We start from the raw sequence: 19,736 nt of genomic DNA on the forward strand, positions 1-19,736 counted from the left end.
ACCCATTAAGACCCCTGATTCCTTTAAACTCTAAGGCCATTTAAGACTCTTTAAATCTGAGGACCCATTAAGACCCCCTAAAACCCAGAAAAACCCTAAGACCCTTAAAACTTTTAATGACCCTAAGAACCTTTAGATTCATAAGACCCATTAAGACCCCCAAAAGCCTTAAGACCATTTAAATCTGTAAGACCATTTCAGACCCCTTCGACCTTTAATACCCCAGATCCATAAGACCCGTTAAGACTCCTAAAACTTTAAGACCACTAAGACCTTTAAACTTTTAAGACCCATAAGACCCTTCATACCCCTAAGGCATGTAAGAGCCCAATGACATTGTAGACCATTTAGACCACGTTACACACTAAGAACCCTCAGACCTCCAAGACCCTTCAAAACCCCTAAGACCCATAGGCTCCTTCCTACATTTAGACTTTAGACCTTTTAATACCCTGGAGAACCCTTTGCCATTTAGTCCATTTTTAGACGTTTTAAGACCCTTAAGAAAATTCCGATCCATTAGACCTTAAATTACACCCTTGAGACCCCTACAATCTTTAAGACCCTTTAGACCTATTTATATATTCAGACCTTCAGACTACTTGACCTTCACAACCTTTCAGACCTTTGGACTTTACATATTTACAACGAGACCATTTAGACTTTCATTTGCAATCCACGACATTTCATTTAGTACATCCTTCCATTTATTTTCCACAGAAAATACACCACACAAAACAAGTCGAGGGTCTGCAATTTCTGATTGCTCTACCTAGTCTAACGTGGATTCACCATTGTCCTCTAAGGGCAAAGTCATAATGCTGTCATTTTTTTCTTGATTGTTGAAAAATGTTGTGGCCACAGTGATAACTCGTTGATCTGTTTCCTTAGCTCTGGGATGTTTTTCTCTGCCAACGCCCATCCAGCCATTCCATAGTCATCACTGAAGTGAAAGTGTGAGAGCTTTGCAAATGAAAGAGGCGATTTGGAATCAGTGGTTGGGTAAGTCAGGGGATAACATATGACAGGAACTCCAGACCAGAACAATCACAGAGATTCTTGTTTTGTTGGGAGAGGGCGTGTCTGGGTTATTTGGAGCCACGCCCTCCTGGGAGGAGCCTCTGTGCACAGATCGTGCGCGAAGTTGTTCCTGCGGCATTAATGGAAGAACCTTGTAGGTAGGACATATTGGGTCTACAGTTTGAAGCATCACTGAGTTGTAGAGCCATACATTAGCTCCTAGGACTCGGAGAAGCCTCTGACCGGCGATGGGTTTCTATGTCCTGGTCCTCGGGTCGCTTCTGTTGGCATTGGCTTTGCCTTTCCAGGTAAGGTTAGATATCAAAATGATGTACCTTCTATTTCATCCCAACACCTCCTGGCACCGTTCGTAGCCTCCTCCTAAATCGAGTCTGTTGATGTGATAAATTGCTGCCTACCGTACCCTTCCACAGCACCTATATATTGCGTGCAAATCGTGTTACCTGTCGACAAGCTCCGCTTTACCTGGATGGGTGTGCAATGGGAGTCGCGATTAGCTCTGCCCAGTTACACAAATCTTGGCAAGAGCAAGGTGTGCGTCTCATACCGAGTGTGCCTTTTCTGTACAGAGCTTGCTCAGTCCAGAAGTGTAAACGAGCCCCACCTGTACCTGAAAACTCACATCACCTTGGGGGGGAAGGGGGAAAGCTATCCGATAACAAACTTCTCTTTTTATCCTAATCTCTTTTTCCATATCTCAGTTGACAGTTATCGTTACTAAAGAGAGTCCATGCTCATCTTAAATCATATATTAAATTATTTTCCTCCCATTCGAACGATACTAATCTTGCAGAGAGCTCACGGTTTGGTTTGGAGTGTCCAATCACCGAGCGAGCCGTGGTAATAAATAAATGGACGAGTTATGGTGTTTGAAAGTTCCTCGCCATGGTAGAAATTGCCTGTATTAATGAAGTCCGACTTGATTTTGCCTCCTGAACTCGAAAGTCCTCTTACGCTCCTCTGGCACGAATGCTTCAAAACAGTGGGGACTGGGAGGGTTAGCTTGGCATGGATCTCCGTGGGATTTATAGTCCCGCCAGCGCAAAGACAGGCCGGGAAGGGGTGCTTTAAGGGAAGGAGGTGGGACTCATTAAGCTGGAGTGAAACCACAACTTGTTTTGGCGCCATTCCACTGGCATAGACTCGATGCTGAACAGCTCAGGAATCTTCCACATTGCAGGGTCATTTTACAGACGCGTGCCACGCCCTTCAAATAGCCACGCCCCTAATTCCTGCCTCGCATTCCCTTCTCCATTGCTATTGCATGCTCTTCTTCCTCCCTCCCCCCACGCCCTCTCCCCTGGACCCCATCCTGTCTCTTTTCCTCACACACAGCGCACGTTTGTCTCGGGTATCTTGCGCTGCCAATTCCTATTCCGTTGGCATGCATTGAACTGCTTCCCAAACAAACTCCCTTCCGCCTAAAACCAAGGCCTCTTGAACTTGCACTTGGCGTTCCATTTGTCTGACTGGCAAGTGGAAATTTTGACCTGCATTCAATTGCAAATTCAGTCTGCTGCTCAGCACTATTTCGGGTATTCGGGTGATGCTGTGCCCCTATACAAAGACTAGAGTACCGGCACACAATGACCTCCTATTTTAAAAATGTACAGTGGGATCTTTAACAAGCGATAGATCACCTAGGACAGCGAACTCCTTAATGCAACTCCTTGCCTGTAAAGCACCGTTAGGGTGCCGGCTTGGGTTCCTAGGATCCTGGGTTCAAATGATAGGGTGATCCTGGGTTCCTAGGATGCTGGGTTCAAATGATAGGGTGATCCTGGGTTCGTAGGATCCTGGGTTCAAATTATAGGGTGATCCTGGGTTCCTAGGATCCTGGGTTCAAATGATAAGGTGATCCTGGGTTCCTCGGATCCTGGGTTTAAATGATCAGGTGATCCTGGGTTCAAATGATAGGGTGATCCTGGGTTCCTTCGGATCCTGTGTTCAAATGATAGGGTGATCCTGGGTTCAAATGATAGGGTGATCCTGGGTTCCTAGGATCCTGGGGTTAAATGATAGGGTGATCCTGGGTTCCTAGGATCCTGGGTTCAAATGACAACGTGATCCTGCGTTCCTAGGATCCTGGGTTCAAATGATAAGGTGATCCTGGGTTCCTCGGATCCTGGGTTTAAATGATAGGGTGATCCTGGGTTCCTAGGATCCTGGGTTCAAATGATAGGGTGATCCTGGGTTCCTAGGATCCTGGGTTCAAATGATAGGGTGATCCTGGGTTCCTAGGATCCTGGATTCAAATGATATTGTGATCCTGCGTTCCCAGGATCCTGGGTTCAAATGATAACGTGATCCTGCGTTCCGAGGATCCTGGGTTCAAATGATAGGGTTATCCTGGGTTCCTAGGATCCTGGGTTTAAATGATAGGGTGATCCTGGGTTCCTAGGATCCTGGGTTCAAATGATAAGGTGATCCTGGGTTCCTAGGATCGTGGGTTCAAATGATAGGGAGATCCTGGGTTCCTCGGATCCTGGGTTCAAATTATAGGGTGATCCTGGGTTCCTAGATTCAATTGATAGGGTGATCCTGGGTTCCTAGGATCCTGGGTTTAAATGATAGGGTGATCCTGGGTTCCTAGGACCCTGGGTTCAAATGATAGGGTGATCCTGGGTTACTAGGATCCTGGGTTCAAATGATAGGGTGATCCTGGGTTCCTAGGATCCTGGGTTCAAATGATAAGGTGATCCTGGGTTCCTAGGATCCTGGGTTTAAATGATAGGGTGATCCTAGGTTCCTAGGATCCTGGGTTCAAATGATAGGGTGATCCTGGGTTCCTAGGATCCTGGTCACGGGAGTCGTCTGGGCATCTGGGCATCCGTCAACTTTTGGTTTCCGTCAATTTCAAGGAGAACAGTTTGTCCGATTAAATCCATTTTTGCAGTGTGTGTTGGGGTTGAGTCGAGGAAGGTTCCTTTCGAAAATGGGCGCGCTGCGATTTTCAATATGGCCGCCACGGCAGCCATCTTGAAATTGGTTTAAGTCAATTTCGAGCAGAATGGCTTGTCCGATTAAATTCATGTTTGCAGTGTGTGTTGGGGTTGAGTAGAGGAAGGTGCCTTTCGAAAATGGGCGCGCTGCGATTTTCAATGTGGCCGCCACGGCAGCCATCTTGAAATTGGTTTCCGTCAATTTCGAGCAGACGGCTTGTCCGATTAAATCCATTTTTGCAGTGTGTATTGGGGTAGAGTAGAGGAAGGTTCATGGGTGCGCTGCGATTTTCAATATGGGCGCCACGGCAGCCATCTTGAAATTGGTTTCCGTCAATTTCAAGCAGAACGACTTGTCCGATTAAATCCATTTTTGCAGTGTGTGTTGAGGTTGAGTAGAGGAAGGTTCCTTTCGAAAATGGGCACGCTGCGATTTTCAATATGGCCGCCAGGGCAGCCATCTTGAAATTGGTTTCCACCATGCATGGGCTGAGGGGTTACACCTGCTTTGCGGTGCTATTTATTTGGATTGCCAGCGAACTCCTTAATGCAACTCCTTGCCTATAAAGCACCTTAGGGTGCCGGCTTGGGATCCTAGGATCCAGAGTTCGCAATCCCAGTTGATCGCTGAATTTACACCAGGGGGTTGACACAGCCTGTCATCCTTCCGAGGTCGACAAATTGAGTACCAGTTCACTGGTAATTCCCTGTGTGTCGCAAGAGGCGACTAACAGGGTTTGGTGGCAGGAAGGGCATCCGGCCATAAAACATTGCTTCAAAAAGGGGACTACGGTGCCCGAAAAAGGCCAACCCCTGCTCTGCAGGGAAAAATGGCCTTGGAAGGCAGTTCTTGCTTATAAAGCACCACAATTTTCTTGTCGTCAATGCTTATCCTAATCGCCTCTGCCCAAAAGTCAAAATGGTCATGGCAGCCAAAAAAATCTGGGACACGCCGCAGGAATAATCATCAAGTTTCTACGTGCTACCTTTTGTGCCAGGTCTGTTCCAAACGATTAGCAGAATATCGAGATCGGCAGGAGTGAAGAAAAAATTTCAACCTGTATACACGCACCTTTCAGACGAGCATTTACCAATGTCAAAGACAGGATAACCAAGAGTGACTGCGGAGGTGTGGTCTACAACATTCCAGGAGTTTGCGGTGCTGAGTACGTAGGGGAGACCAGAAGGACATTGGGCCAATGCATTAAAGAACACCGAAAACTCTTTCAATGCAACCACCCAGAATGGTCTGTTGTCACTAAGCCTGAGTTAAGGGCTGGCCACACTCCCCGATAGAACAACGTTAATATTTTGATTGCAACCCCGAACTATGCCAGGAGCGAATGTTAGAGTCTTAGCACATTGGACAGACAAGCTCGCTCCGCCAGAAGAGACTGTGGCCTTGCTGCAGGCTTAGACTATATATATCTATCTATCTATCTATCTATCTATATATATATATATATATATATATATATATATATGATATGAAGGTCGCATAGTGACTGATTTTATATATATATATATATATATATATATATATATATATATATATATATATATATATATATATATATATATATATATATATATATATATATATAAAATCAGTCACTATGCGACCTTCATATCATCAGTGGAGAACCGCCAGCAAGGTGTCCCATACAGCTGCTGCTGCACCTTGCTGGGAGCGATAAGCACCGCCTGCCACACGGTAACGTTATCTCTGGTATCCACTCATCATATGGAGTCGACCTGGTTGCGGTTGGGAGTTACTAATAATGGTATCTGTAATCTGGTTCTCCAACCTAATGAGCGGACAACATGACGTCATCACCATGCATGTCTGCATTGCCTGCAAAGCTCCAGAGGAACCATCTACCAGTGCGTCATTACGGATTATAAATCCAGATACTGTCACAAGTGCATGCAAAACTCACAGTTACCGACCTGGTTTCGCCCTTGTTGGGGCTTCATCAGGGCAACGCAGTGAGGCTTCCATACACTTGTAACTCTGTGAACCTTTCGGTTTTTATATCAGTCACTATCATGCAGTCGTCTTTGTGCAGTATCATTGGAGATCTGTGGGTTTGCACGCCCCGGAGTTTCTGCCGCAGTGCGGGATGCTGGACGGAATCGATCCCGCAGGTGACTTCAGACCATCTGCCTGTCCTGCCTTGCAGTGGTGACTCTTGGCCTCCCTTATCGAGGTCTGTCATCTGCAGAGTTGTGGAGGGTGTCTCCGTCCACCAGGGCCGATATCGTCTGGTGTGAACAGCCAAGGCGACGTGCCACCTCACGGTAGCTCAGTCCGCCTTGCAGCATGCCCAGGGCACGCTGCCATTGATCCCTTGACAATTGTGGCATGTTGATTGAAATGCCCATTTTGCACTGGCCTTTTTAAAGCCAATATCAAGACATCACGTACAGCTCATTAAAATCATCCCGTACCCCTTGGCTAATCACTGACAGTCAAAATGGCTGTTCAACAGCTGTGCGATGAAGTGACCATTGAAGGTTCAAGTGACCATCCGTGACCGTTTTGTCTGACAGTGAGGACACTATTGTCCACAAATAAGTTCACACATTTACTACACGCAGTGTTATTGTTGATATTTAAAGGTTTCAGAGGTGGTAAGTTTCTTTTGCGTTTCAGTATATATATATATATATATATATATATATATATATATATATATATATATATATATATATATATATATATATATATATATATATATATATATATATATATTGTTACAGACGCGGTTTTAGATGTTAGTTTACCGAGCGGTTTGGTATTACCGCGTCCGCACAGTTTACCCGATTCCACTCGAACGTTGACTAAGTCGCGCTATGCTAAATCAATGAAGGAAAGGACACAACGGCTGGGGTAAATGCAACGACACAAGGGGTACAGTTCTCAAGACCTCCGGAGGAGGATATAATATTGGTGATGCAGAAACGGGTAGATTACACGGTCAGAGGTAAAGCACAGAAAGATGGGCACTTAGACACAGTCTTATCTTATCCCTGACAGACCACAGACAAACGGGACAAGACTGACTTACACAGGGATTGATGGCAAGGAAGGGCAGGCAGTCGATGGCACAAGGTGCACCTTGGCTCAGGGGCAGAATACAGCTCGGTCCAGTCCAGAGATGCGGGGAGGTCTCGCAGCGCTCGGTTGGTGGCGTCTCTCTTCCTTCAAGTCCAGCGCGCATCTGACGTCACCTCCCCCTTTCTGCGCATGCTCAGTGGGGAGTGACACGCCCTCGGCTCGTTAGCTCCGCCCCAGATGGAATCGGTCCGCCGCTCCTATTGGGTGCGGGGGGGTTACCGGGCTCCGCCCTTGACGAGGAGCTGACAGCGAGCCCCTGCGTGGTAACCCCATCGGAGCACATGTTCAATGGCGGCTAACCAAGCCGGAGTGAGGACGCGCACTCCCCGCGCCGCCGCCGCTGTTGTTGTTGTTGGTGTTGTTGTTCCATGAGGAAGAGATGCGGGGAGGTATTGGGAGGTCCTAAACTTACTAATGGTGCCATACAATCACATTCTGGTGCAACGAAGAGTCAGAATTAATGGAAACGAGTCCTTAACTGACATAGACTAAGAATAACTAGCAAGATGTCCGAAAGTTGTCTACGTGAGATGCGGTGGACCTGGATGCGACATTTAATGGGGGAAATAGGGGAAGGTCGGGTCTACAGAGTGCTGTTTACAGAAAATGGGACTAGGGAATGGGGGATTGGGGATAGTTGGGAAGTATTGGGGAAATAGGGGAATATTTACAAGCGGATATGGATGGAGGCCAATCTCATATCCGCAACATTGCACCCTTCTCTACCTCGGGGCGTCCCGACCCGATAAATTTTTACTTACTTTAGTGTGGCACTCAGATGTAGTTCCCTCTACTATTAACTCAACCCTGAGTGCGACAATTTTACAGATGTTCACAAATGAGTAAATATGTCCCCCTGCGACGTTGCACCCTTCTCCTACCAGAAACACACCCACAGGATAACCGAATCGCGGAAAGAATCCTCAAACTAAACATACAGCCGGTAGGGAGCATTATTTACACAAGACTACACTGATATTTACACTACGATCCAGGACCTGCTCTTTGAGGAACACATGCAGATGTTATGCATAGAGAGAGAGCACGCATGCCAGCATCGATACACCAACCCACGAGTGCCCTGTGGCCTTACGGCCTTTAATAATGTGCAGAGCACCCCATCCAAGCACCAAAAGCACCACCCCCTACATACAGTCAGCACCATCCGGTGCACCAATAAAGTGTTCATAGTCACCGGTGGTGTCGCAGCCGGCCGATGTTCTGCCGCTGGTCTTGCCTTCTTGAAGCACTTGGCCTTCTGGCTTCTTTCAAAAATAAAGAAAGGCGCCAACCGCGTCCATTTCTAAATTGTGGCCGTCAGGGGGCCAACTAAAAGTGGTTCACCTGTATGGCATAGGTGCCACGTTGACCCATAGGTCCATCAACGGGTGGTGCTTGCCCGCAAGAGAACTGCGGTCCATGGTGGGCGACCACAAAAATTGCGGTCCATATGGTGTATCGATCCAGGCAGCAAGCAGCGAAAGTACAGGCCCACAACTGCGGAGCCAGCACCTCTCTCTCCTCTCTCTCTGCCCCAAAGCCAGATCCTCGGAGGTGGGAGACAAAAGAAGCAGACAAGTGAGTAAGGTGGTAAGGGCGCAAAAGTGCACGCAATACAAGGTGATGCACACTGGGGGCACATGGGAACCAGGTGAGACAGGTACGTTCCTACCGTATGCCCCCCCCCCCCACCAGGTAACCTACATTGCCCCTCCCTTACCCCTTACTGTATCCACAAAACACAACACTACCCATAAACATCTACTTTACAAATCAACAAACGTCCCTACTGTCTTCCCCGTTCCTCCCATAAACCAAATTCGTCTTCTCTCCCTCCTAACCAATCAAATTTGCCATTTCCAACTCAACATCAAAATTTGCCATCACCAATTCATCATCAGTCCCTCCTAAGGAGGGAGAGATGGAATCACCCCAATGTCTCATCCACGTCGTGATGCGTCTCACAAATCCACACAGCAATTCTCATTTCCTGCAACACAGAACAAAGGAACACAGGTGTGGAGTCATCATCATCACCTCAGGTAAGTGGCTGCGTATGGTGCGACAGGTTCATCAATCCTAACTATTTCCTAAATGACATTAACACACTTTACACTACCCGGGGTCTTTCCCTGCCAATCCATTGGCCACTTACACTATGGGTTCTAAAAACCAATTCCCATTGACCAAACTGTGGTGCTTCTCAATTTGGGGTCTCACTCCCCCGATTCATCTCCCGGTGCCCTCGCACAATTTCTGGGCTGCGACGTGTAGCTCTCCCAGCAGGTCTACCCACCTGCACACCTCCACCACTGCAGTTGCCACCCGAGCTTACCTAGCTCCTCACCCTAACCTATCTAACTGGGGCAGGCCCCTCCTGGCTCTGTCACCCCACTCGGTGCCCTCTGGCACTGGGCTACCCGGGTCCGTCCCCCGGATCCTCGGGCCCCATCCACAACAACTCCTACCGGCTCCCAGAGCCCACCTGCGGCCTCACCTGGCCGACATCCTCACAGTGGTGGAGTGCCCAAACCAACTACACACACTAACAGGCTACACGCCCAGCCATTTCCACAACACTAATGCACCCATCCAAAGTCCCTTCTCTCACCCGCACCACAGATGCCAATATCCAACCACAATTTACCTGTACCCTCTACCTAACACTTACACTACCCGCCCCGGGTATCCGTGATGGGGGTCCACTCTTCCCCCATTCACACCTTCGCACCATCCACTCCACTCCACAATTTCCACCATACTCACTCCACGACCATCCATTCCAATACCCCATTTATTCCACACTACCACTTATTCCACACAGCCACATACACCTGTTGTTGCACACCTGTGCCCTCACACCTGGTGCCACCTGCACCCTCCTTTCTTCCTGGACCATTTGGTCAGCACAACACGCAATCACCACTACTCCCTCATACACTGCTCCACACACCTGTTCAGTTGCACACCTGTGCAATCACACCTGTTCAATCACACCTGTTCAATCTTCAAACACACGGCATCATCTCAGCTAACTACTCCCCTCTGAAACTTGCGCTTCCCAGTCGTCCCTTTAAACTATTGCGCTCCCACGTCATTATCATCCACTCTAATCTACCTGCGTCCCCACTACAGGTATCCTTGTCACTAACTAACCTTAACGTTACCTAATGTCATCTTCGCTAGATCCCTACACATATAACCTAACCCACCCGGGCTAGTTTTCACTGCCATCAACCCCATAAGCTACAGCGCATTTGCCCCCACTTATGGGAAGGGTGGCAGGGATGCCACCCTTACCCACCGGGCCCATCGCTCATCAATCCCCCAGTCCTCTGGCACTAATGAGCCCCCCTTATTCAGAGGTACTGGGTCCCGCCTCGGCATCTAAAGCCGAGGCAATCCACGGGGGCGCCTGCTCGCCGGTGTAAGGCCTTATCCGGTCGGCGTGGACGATCCGAGGGAGGGCTCGTGGCCCCATTTTGATTTTTACTACCACGTCACAGACTTGCGACAGGACGACCCCCGGGCCTTGCCAGGGAGAGGTGAGTTTCGGGCACCTACCCTTCCTCCTCCGGGGATTGAAGAACCAAATCTTCATCCCCGGAGTGTACTGACTACTCCCCTGGCTCCGGTGGTCGTACCTGCGCTTCATCTTTCCCCCCGCCAGATGGAGTTGGCGGCGGGCGAAGGCATGGACTAGCTCCATGCCTTCCTCTAGGTGACGTGCGTACCCCTCCCTCGGCGGGTTAACCACTGTGTCTGGCACGGGACCGCATAGCAAGTCGGCGGGAGCCCGTAACTCCCGCCCATACATAAGCAACGCTGGACTGCATGCGGTGGCCCCGTGCTGGCTGGTTCGGTAGGCCATGAGCAAATAAGGGAGATGTTCGTCCCACTCATCCTGACGGGTGGCGGTGAACAGTGCCAGTTGTTGGATTAAAGTTCGGTTGAATCTTTCCACCATCCCGTCAGATTGAGGTCGAAAAGGCGTTGTTCTGGTTTTCCGAATTGACAGGAGACTGCACACATCTTTTAGCAATTTGCTCTCAAAATTTCGTCCCTGGTCGGTGTGCAACTCCTGTGGAATCCCATGCCGGCACACAAATCCTTCCACGAAGGCCTGCGCTACCACCCCTGCTTCTTGGTTGGGGAGGGCGTAGGCCTCCGGCCACTTGGTGAAGTAGTCCATCACAACGAGGATGTACTTATTACCTAGGCGGGTGCGGGGTAGTGGGCCTAGGATATCCATGGCCACCCGCTCTAGGGGGGCCCCCACCTGGTGTAATTGAAGGGGGGCCCTCATCCTCCGTGCTGGTCCCTTTTTGGCAGTACAGGCGTCGCATCTCCGACACCAGTCCTGTATGTCGCGCCCCATATTCACCCAATAAAACCTCCGGCGTACCTGCGATGTCGTCTTTGTCCTGCCCAAATGGCCGCCGGGGCGGGTACCATGCACCTGTTGCAATATATCGGTCTTAAATTTATTTGGGACTACCACCAGCCAGGAAGTTTTATCAGAGGGAACCTCCACCCACTTGCGATACAAGATGTTATCCTTCAATTCCAGGGTCTGCCACTGAGCCCAATATGCCTTTGTTTGCGCCCCGAGGGGGGTGACCTCTTCCCCCTTTGGTCTTTGCCCCAATTTGACCCAATTGAACACTGGCCCCAGGACAGGATCCTCCTGCTGGGCCGTGCTCCATGCCAAAGTTCCGAATTCCTCATCTGCGGTTAGTGGCAAAATTGGCCCTCTCACCCGGGTTGCCCGGACAACGAGGGTCGGGTCCGAATCGCCCAATTGTTCCCTCTCCTCGTGTCTCGCACAAAATTTGCAGTTTTCCCCCAAACAAGGACGCCGAGAGAGTGCGTCCGCATTACCATGGGCCTTCCCGGCCCTATGGGCCACATCAAAATCGCACTGCTGCAACTTTTCCAACCACCTTGCAATTTGGCCCTCCGGTTCCTTGAACCGAAGGAGCCATTGCAAGGAGGAATGGTCAGTTCTAACCAAAAATTTCCGCCCGTGTACGGGTGGAAATGGTTCATGGCAGCCAGCATAGCCAATAACTCTTTGCGAGTGACGCAATAATTTCGCTCGGGCCTACTTAAGGCCCGACTATAGTAAGCAAGCACTCTCTCCACGCCCTCCTGTGTCTGAGACAAAACTGCGCCCAATCCTTCCTGGCTCGCATCCGTGTCCAGGGTAAATGCCCCGTTACTAGTGGGGTAAGCTAGAAGGGGTGCGGATGTTAAACACCCCTTCAATTTTTGGAAGGCCTCGTGGCACTCCCGTGTCCAATTAAATCGCGTCCCCTTCTCCGTAAGCCGGTGGAGGGGACGGGCCAACTCCGCAAATTTCGCCACAAAGCGCCGGTAGTAGGAGCAGAGTCCCAAAAATCCCCGCACCTCCTTGATGGTACGTGGTGCGGGCCACTCCTCTACCGCTTTAATTTTGTCTGGGTCCGTTTTTACCCCCTCGCGGCCGATCACGTGACCTAGATAGGCCACCTCTCTTGCAAACAAAGTGCACTTACTCGGGTTCAGCTTCAACCCTGCCTGTCTGAGGCACCCGAACACCTGGTCCAAATTAGCTACTGCCTGGGGGAACGTTTTGGCATGTACCAGGACGTCATCCAGGTACACCAGGCATGATTGCCATGGCATGCCGCCTAGTACATGTTCCATCAATCTTTCAAAGGTGGCGGGGGCGTTACACAAACCAAACGGCATCACAGTAAACTGATACAGTCCCTTACCTGTGGAGAATGCCGTTTTCTCCTTCCCTGCCCTATCCATCTCCACCTGCCAATACCCACTCTTGAGGTCCAAAGTTGAGAACCAATTTGAGCCCGCAACGGCATCGAGGGTGTCATCAATCCTTGGCAGGGGATATGAGTCCTTGAGTGTCACGTTGTTTAGCTGGCGATAGTCCACGCAGAACCGCGTGGTCCCATCCTTCTTTTTGACCAGCACAACAGGTGACATCCAAGGACTTCCCGAGGGCTCGATCACGCCTGCGTCGAGCATTTTTTCAACCTGCTCGTCAGCTTCCGCCCTCTTGCTCCAAGGGAGCCGTCGGGCGGCCTGACGAATAGGCCGGGCCTCACCGGTGTGGATCTGATGTTTCACCAGGCCCGTACGTCCAATATCCTCGGTGGACAGGGAGAAGAGGTCCAAATGGGACCCAACCAGTTTGTGTAAGGCCTCCCTCTGGGTACCTCCCAACTCTACGCTACTACGATTTACCATCTCGCAAATGGGATCGGGCCAATTCCTACTTCTTATTGAAGGCTCCCCCCGGGGCCGGCTCGGCTGGACGTTCTCGCCCCTCACTGTCGCGACTTCCTCAACTGGGGTGCAGCCAGCTACCCTCGTGCCCCTTACTATAGTGCATGGTTCTGTACTTATATTTATTACTCGGACGGCCACTACCGGTCCGTCCGTTTTTACAAGGGTGCGGCCCACGATTAAACCCGGTATGGACTGCGCTGCCACCGGTTCGACAAAGCCGCAGGACTCCTGCCATGTTGGGCGAGCTGCCCACCGGGCCGGCACCATCGCCTCGGCCCTTGGGGGAATGGTCACGGCCTCGGAAGCCTCCAGCTCCGCTCTCTCGGCCGTGCTCACTCCCCCTAACGGCAGCTCTTCTACTCCCACCTGCAGGATCCCCCGGCACAAGTCGATTTTACAACCGCTGGCAGTCAACAAGTCCAACCCTATTAAACATGGGTCGCACACCTCCGCCACCCAAACATCTATCTCCCTCCTTACCGACCCTAACTTGAGGGTCACAGAACCACGCCCTATGATCGGGGCCGTTACCCCGGTAGCAAGTTGCAAACTATAATTTTGCAGGCGCTGGATCTTATCCCAGCCACCTGCGCTCGAATCAAGGACCACAGGGCTGATGATCGTGGCGCTAGCTCCTGTGTCCACTACGGCGTCTACCCCCACGCCGGCAATTTTGCATCTGATTGTCAGGCTACCGGTTCCAATTTGGCCACAATAAATGACCTGTCGCGTCAATGAGGGCTCTCCTCCATCCTCTTCTGCCGAACACCGCCCTACGTGCCCGACACCTTCTAGTTTCCCGGGGTCTGGCGGGGGGGTGTCTGGGGTCGGCTAACCCGCTCCCCCCTGGGCGGAGTTGAGGACCTCAACCGCCGGGGATCATCCCGGCGCGTGGCTCGACAGTGCCGCGCCAGGTGACCCAGACGGTTGCAAGTATAGCACCTCACCTGATAAGGTGCTTGTCTCCGGAATTCCAAATTTCCCCCCCTGAAGGTCCGAATTGGATTACCCGCTCGTGGTCCACCGTGGGCCACCTCCGGGGCCGCCTGCCATGGTCCAGGTCCCGCCAGGCGCTGGTCCACCAGCCTCCGGACCATGCCCGCCAGGTCAGGACTCACGTCGGGGGCGGGCCCCCGAAGGGGTCCGCCCTCCATCGGAGGTCCCACCTGGCGGACCGCCATTGCGTGACGCTCGCTCCCCCGGGCCAGGGGCCTCGCTGCTTCCCAACGGGCCGCAGCGTCAGCCGCCTGGCTCAGAGTCTGCGGGCGCCACATGGCGAGCTGTTGCCGGAGCTCAATATCCGGGAGGGCCTGGATAAAATGGTCCAGCGCCAGGCTTTCCCGGGAATCCGCTGCCATGCTAGCATGTGCGATCCCCACTGCGCGGCGAATGTCATGGGCAAGTTCCCCGATGGCTTCCTGGGGCTTGCGTTTTCGCAGCGCGAGCTGAGCTTTAACAAGCTCGCTCTGCTGTTCAATGCCGAATCGATTAATTAGGGCGTCGCGGAGGGCTGGCAGGGTGAGAGCACCCGCTGGTAATGCCGTCAGCACCTCCGCCGCCGCGCCGCGCAATGCGGCCACCAGGTGTACTCCACCTTCGTCCTCACCCCAACCGTTGCCCTTACACACACAGTCAAACTGCGCCAGGTACGCGCGTAGATCACTCTTGCCGTCATACGGCGCGAGTGGGACCTTGTGGGACCACCTCGTATGCGAGTCGTTGCCCGCCTGCCGGACCCCGTGCGTCGCCCCTTGCGGGGTCAGCGCGGGGCCGAACCGGCCGGGTCCCCACAGTACATTACCCCCAAGGGGCTCTCGTGCCTCCCCTGTCCCTCTAACAACTACCCCTGTTGGTGTCGATGCATGGGTCACACTTCCGCAACCCGCTACCCATTCCATACCACCACAACCTTGCTCACCCACACCTCGCACCTCTCGTTCCATACCCTCCGGACCAGCCATACACCTCACTCTTGGCCTCTCACGAACATCCGGGTCTATCTCGACCCCCAAGCTTATTTAATCACCTGGCGCATCATACGCACGACCATATTGGTCACCACTTACACCGGGTCCTCTTTCTCTTCGCTTCTCCTCCATCACCTGCGAATCCCTCATCCGGTTAATGAGCACATCATCACGATCCGAACACAGACTTTGGACCAATTCTTTTACTTCCTCCTTTATCTCTTTCTTATCCTCTCTCCGTCGCTTCTTAATTTCGCTCACCCCTTCTTCCACTTCTTCTAATTTCTGCTTCACCTCCTTCATCTCCTCGTGCGCCCCTTTAAGTTCTTCCTCTAACTCCACTTTATTTTTTTCTATGTGCTCCCGCACCTCCCGCTCTTTAACCTCCATCACCTCTACCACCTTGTCCATTTTCCTCGTCAGGTCCTCATGTACCGTCTGACACTCTTTTTTAATTACCCCTACGTCCTTTTTCATCTCCTTCTGTGTCGATTTTAAACCCTCTATTACCGCTGTGTTCTTCTTTACCTGGTCCCCCAACTCCTTTTGTCCCACTGTCAGTTGTTCTACTCCCAGCATCAACTCCTCTATACCACCTTGCAATTTTACAGTCCCCTTTCTCACCTCCTTCTCCATGCGCTCCTTACAGTGCCTCACCTCCTCGCGCACTCCTCCGACCTCCTCACTCACACCTCTTCTGATCTCTTCTCCCATCACTTGCATCTCCTGCCCAGATGCCACCCTCATCTGCTCCATTTCCTCCCTGTGAGCATCCAATTTAGTTTCTACCCCCATTCTGACCCCCTCTATCTGCTGCCCCATTTTTTTAACTTCCCTTTCCGCTTGGTCCCTCATGTCCCTCAATTTGCCTTCCATACTGTTTTCTAACCCCTCTAACCCATTTTTCACTCCCTCTATCTGATTCTCCTGGGCAGCCATTCTATTTTCTACCCCCATTAACCCCTCCTGTATTTCCCCTAATCTATTGTCTAATCCCTCTATTCTACTCCCCAACCCTCCGATCTGGGCCCCCATGTCCTCCCTCAATTTCTCGCTATTGGACCCCATCCTTTGTTCTAACCCCTCACCGGTACCCCTCGCTTCGTCCCTCATTACCCCCATTTGGCCCTCCAATCGCTCACCCTGAGCATCCATCCGGTTCCCCATTACCCCCATTTGCTCACTCTGAGCCCTCATTTGCTCACTCTGCAGGTTGAGGGACGTCTGCATTTGTACCATAAATTGCTCCATGAGGGCCTGCATTTGGGCCATCCCTCCCACTTGTGCAGCGGGTGCGGCCGCCGGAGCCATGTGCGAGGCGCCATTTTGCGAACCTGCCACCCTCACTGCTTCGCTCACCTCTTGTCCCTCAATTTGGTCCTGGATCGAACCTGCCTCACTCTCCTCTACCGGAACCCAGCCGTCTTGATCTGCCATAGCGCGACTTTCAAAATTCGGGTTTTTATTTTTGTAAAACAAAATCAAATTTCGCCGTTAACAATTTCGAGCGCGTGAAGCGCGCTACGGGACCGATCTCACTCCTCGACACCAATTGTTACTCTAATAGTACAATTGGTGTTCCAAAATTTGGGCCTAACAAATTTAGTCCCAGGTCCGAATCCAACTCCTGACAACCAATTGTTACAGACGCGGTTTTAGATGTTAGTTTACCGAGCGGTTTGGTATTACCTCGTCCGCACAGTTTACCCGATTCCACTCGAACGTTGACTAAGTCGCGCTATGCTAAATCAATGAAGGAAAGGACACAACGGCTGGGGTAAATGCAACGACACAAGGGGTACAGTTCTCAAGACCTCCGGAGGAGGATATAATATTGGTGATGCAGAAACGGGTAGATTACACGGTCAGAGGTAAAGCACAGAAAGATGGGCACTTAGACACAGTCTTATCTTATCCCCGACAGACCACAGACAAACTGGACAAGACTGACTTACACAGGGATTGATGGCAAGGAAGGGCAGGCAGTCGATGGCACAAGGTGCACCTTGGCTCAGGGGCAGAATACAGCTCGGTCCAGTCCAGAGATGCGGGGAGGTCTCGCAGCGCTCGGTTGGTGGCGTCTCTCTTCCTTCAAGTCCAGCGCGCATCTGACGTCACCTCCCCCTTTCTGCGCATGCTCAGCGGGGAGTGACACGCCCTCGGCTCGTTAGCTCCGCCCCAGATGGAATCGGTCCACCGCTCCTATTGGGTGCGGGGGGGTTACCGGGCTCCGCCCTTGACGAGGAGCTGACAGCGAGCCCCTGCGTGGTAACCCCGTCGGAGCACATGTTCAATGGCGGCTAACCAAGCCGGAGTGAGGACGCGCACTCCCCGCGCCGCCGCCGCTGTTGTTGTTGTTGGTGTTGTTGTTCCATGAGGAAGAGATGCGGGGAGGTATTGGGAGGTCCTAAACTTACTAATGGTGCCATACAATCACATTCTGGTGCAACGAAGAGTCAGAATTAATGGAAACGAGTCCTTAACTGACATAGACTAAGAATAACTAGCAAGATGTCCGAAAGTTGTCTACGTGAGATGCGGTGGACCTGGATGCGACATTTAATGGGGGAAATAGGGGAAGGTCGGGTCTACAGAGTGCTGTTTACAGAAAATGGGACTAGGGAATGGGGGATTGGGGATAGTTGGGAAGTATTGGGGAAATAGGGGAATATTTACAAGCGGATATGGATGGAGGCCAATCTCATATCCGCAACAATATATATAAGCAAAGATTTGCGGTTGGGAGTAAATCCAAATGACTCCATGGTAAGATCTCCAACCTTTAATTGAACAAACAATGACTCAACGTTTCGATTAACAACATGTAAAGCCACACGCCTCCGTTAATCTTCCTCAAGAGTGATAAAATCATCTCAACATCCCCTTATATGCAAAGTGGGCGGGGTATATGCAAAGTGGGGTGGGCAAAGCTGGACAGCCAATGAAACCGTATCACACCGCTCTCGTGAACGGAGACGTTATTGACCAAATTCAAAAATCAACCGCATATTAACGGCTTAAAAGAATCCTGTAAGCAATGCTGGATTATAACTCATGTTTAGAAAATCAGGAATAAATACATTTAATTAAAAGTTAAACTTGTAAACAATTAAATTGTAAATTAAATCAAAACTGTAAATATATGAAAGCAAAAAAAAAAAATTTTTTTTAATGATAAAATAAAATTGGCATAATATCAAGATCATCACATGTGGCCCGATGCGGTAAAGCGGATTGCGGGATGGAGGGAGTTATAGGGGGGGATAGAATGGGGGGGGGGAAACCAGGGGGGGTGGAAGCAGAGGGGGGGGTTTGGGAGAGGGGTGGTTTGGAGGGAGGGGGGAGGGGGAGGGGGCAAATTGTCCGAATAAAAACCTTTTGTGACATATTATGTGGACTCGTTGTTCAAAGTAAGGAATGCCTGCTTCGTTTACACAAGAGTGGGTCAAACGCTACCGGTAAGTCAACTACCTCTTGTGTGATCGAGGTAACAGTTTCTTCTGTGTGCCAAGCCTCCAAAACACGTCTTCTGTTTCTGTTGGGTGTGGAACCCAAAATATTAACCCTATCCCATAAAGGTGTGTGGCCTTCCTTAAGGCCGTGTTTGGCAATAGCAGATCTGCTGGGGAAATTACATTCAAATGCTTTTTGGTGTTCAGCAATACGTTGACCTAAGGTCCTCCCGGTTTCACCCACATACTCAGCTCCACAACCACAGGGCACTACGTATACCACCCCTGACCTATCCTTCCTCGGAAGCTTGTCCTTGACCCTCATAAGGGCTTGGCGAAGGGTGAAAACCGGTGTGAAACTCACCCTCACTCCTGCCGATTTCAAAATTCTGCCGACCCTCTGTGAAACCCCCGGTACAAAAGGGAGAACACACAAACCCTTTGGTTGTTCTCTCGGTCTCAGCCTGTTGTGTGGGGAAGCCCTTATCGTTTTCCTGTTGGGTAGCAAGCTGTCAGGATAACCATTTGCCCTTAACACATTTTGAAGATGGTCCACCTCACTCATCTTGTCTTCAAAGGTGGATGGTAAATCACGTGCTCTTTTCGAGAGGGTGTGCACCACCGATCTTTTGTGTTCCATTGGATGGCAAGAATTGAAATCAAGGTAGCGATCAGTGTGTGTTGGTTTTCTGTACACCGTTACCTTTAAGGCTCCTTTGGGATCCCTTGCGACGAGTGTATCTAGGAAGGGAAGGGCTCCATTTTTCTCCTCTTCAATGGTGAAATTAATGGAGGAAAAAGTTTTATTTATGGCCTCATGTATGATGCCCACCTCATCAGAGTGGCAGATGACAAATGTGTCATCCAGGTACCAGAACCAAACACATGGTTGCACTAACAGGGCTGGAATGGTGCGTTC

The 19,736-nt window shown here is 50.8% G+C and overlaps 1 protein-coding gene across 1 annotated transcript in view; it reads left to right on the forward strand.

Annotated features, from left to right (window-relative positions):
• The first annotated feature begins 1,017 nt into the window (after window positions 1-1,017).
• LOC137414437 (CCN family member 4-like) overlaps window positions 1,018-19,736 on the forward strand; it is a 46,110-nt gene continuing 27,391 nt past the window's right edge. The window contains exon 1 of the mRNA XM_068099972.2: window positions 1,018-1,328. Coding sequence (XP_067956073.2) covers window positions 1,269-1,328 — 60 coding nt within the window. The 5' untranslated portion in view covers window positions 1,018-1,268. The remainder of the gene's footprint in view (window positions 1,329-19,736) is intronic.

Source organism: Myxine glutinosa, chromosome 3 (genome assembly GCF_964187855.1).
Source record: "Myxine glutinosa chromosome 3, kmMyxGlut1.1, whole genome shotgun sequence".
Taxonomy (NCBI): domain Eukaryota; kingdom Metazoa; phylum Chordata; class Myxini; order Myxiniformes; family Myxinidae; genus Myxine; species Myxine glutinosa.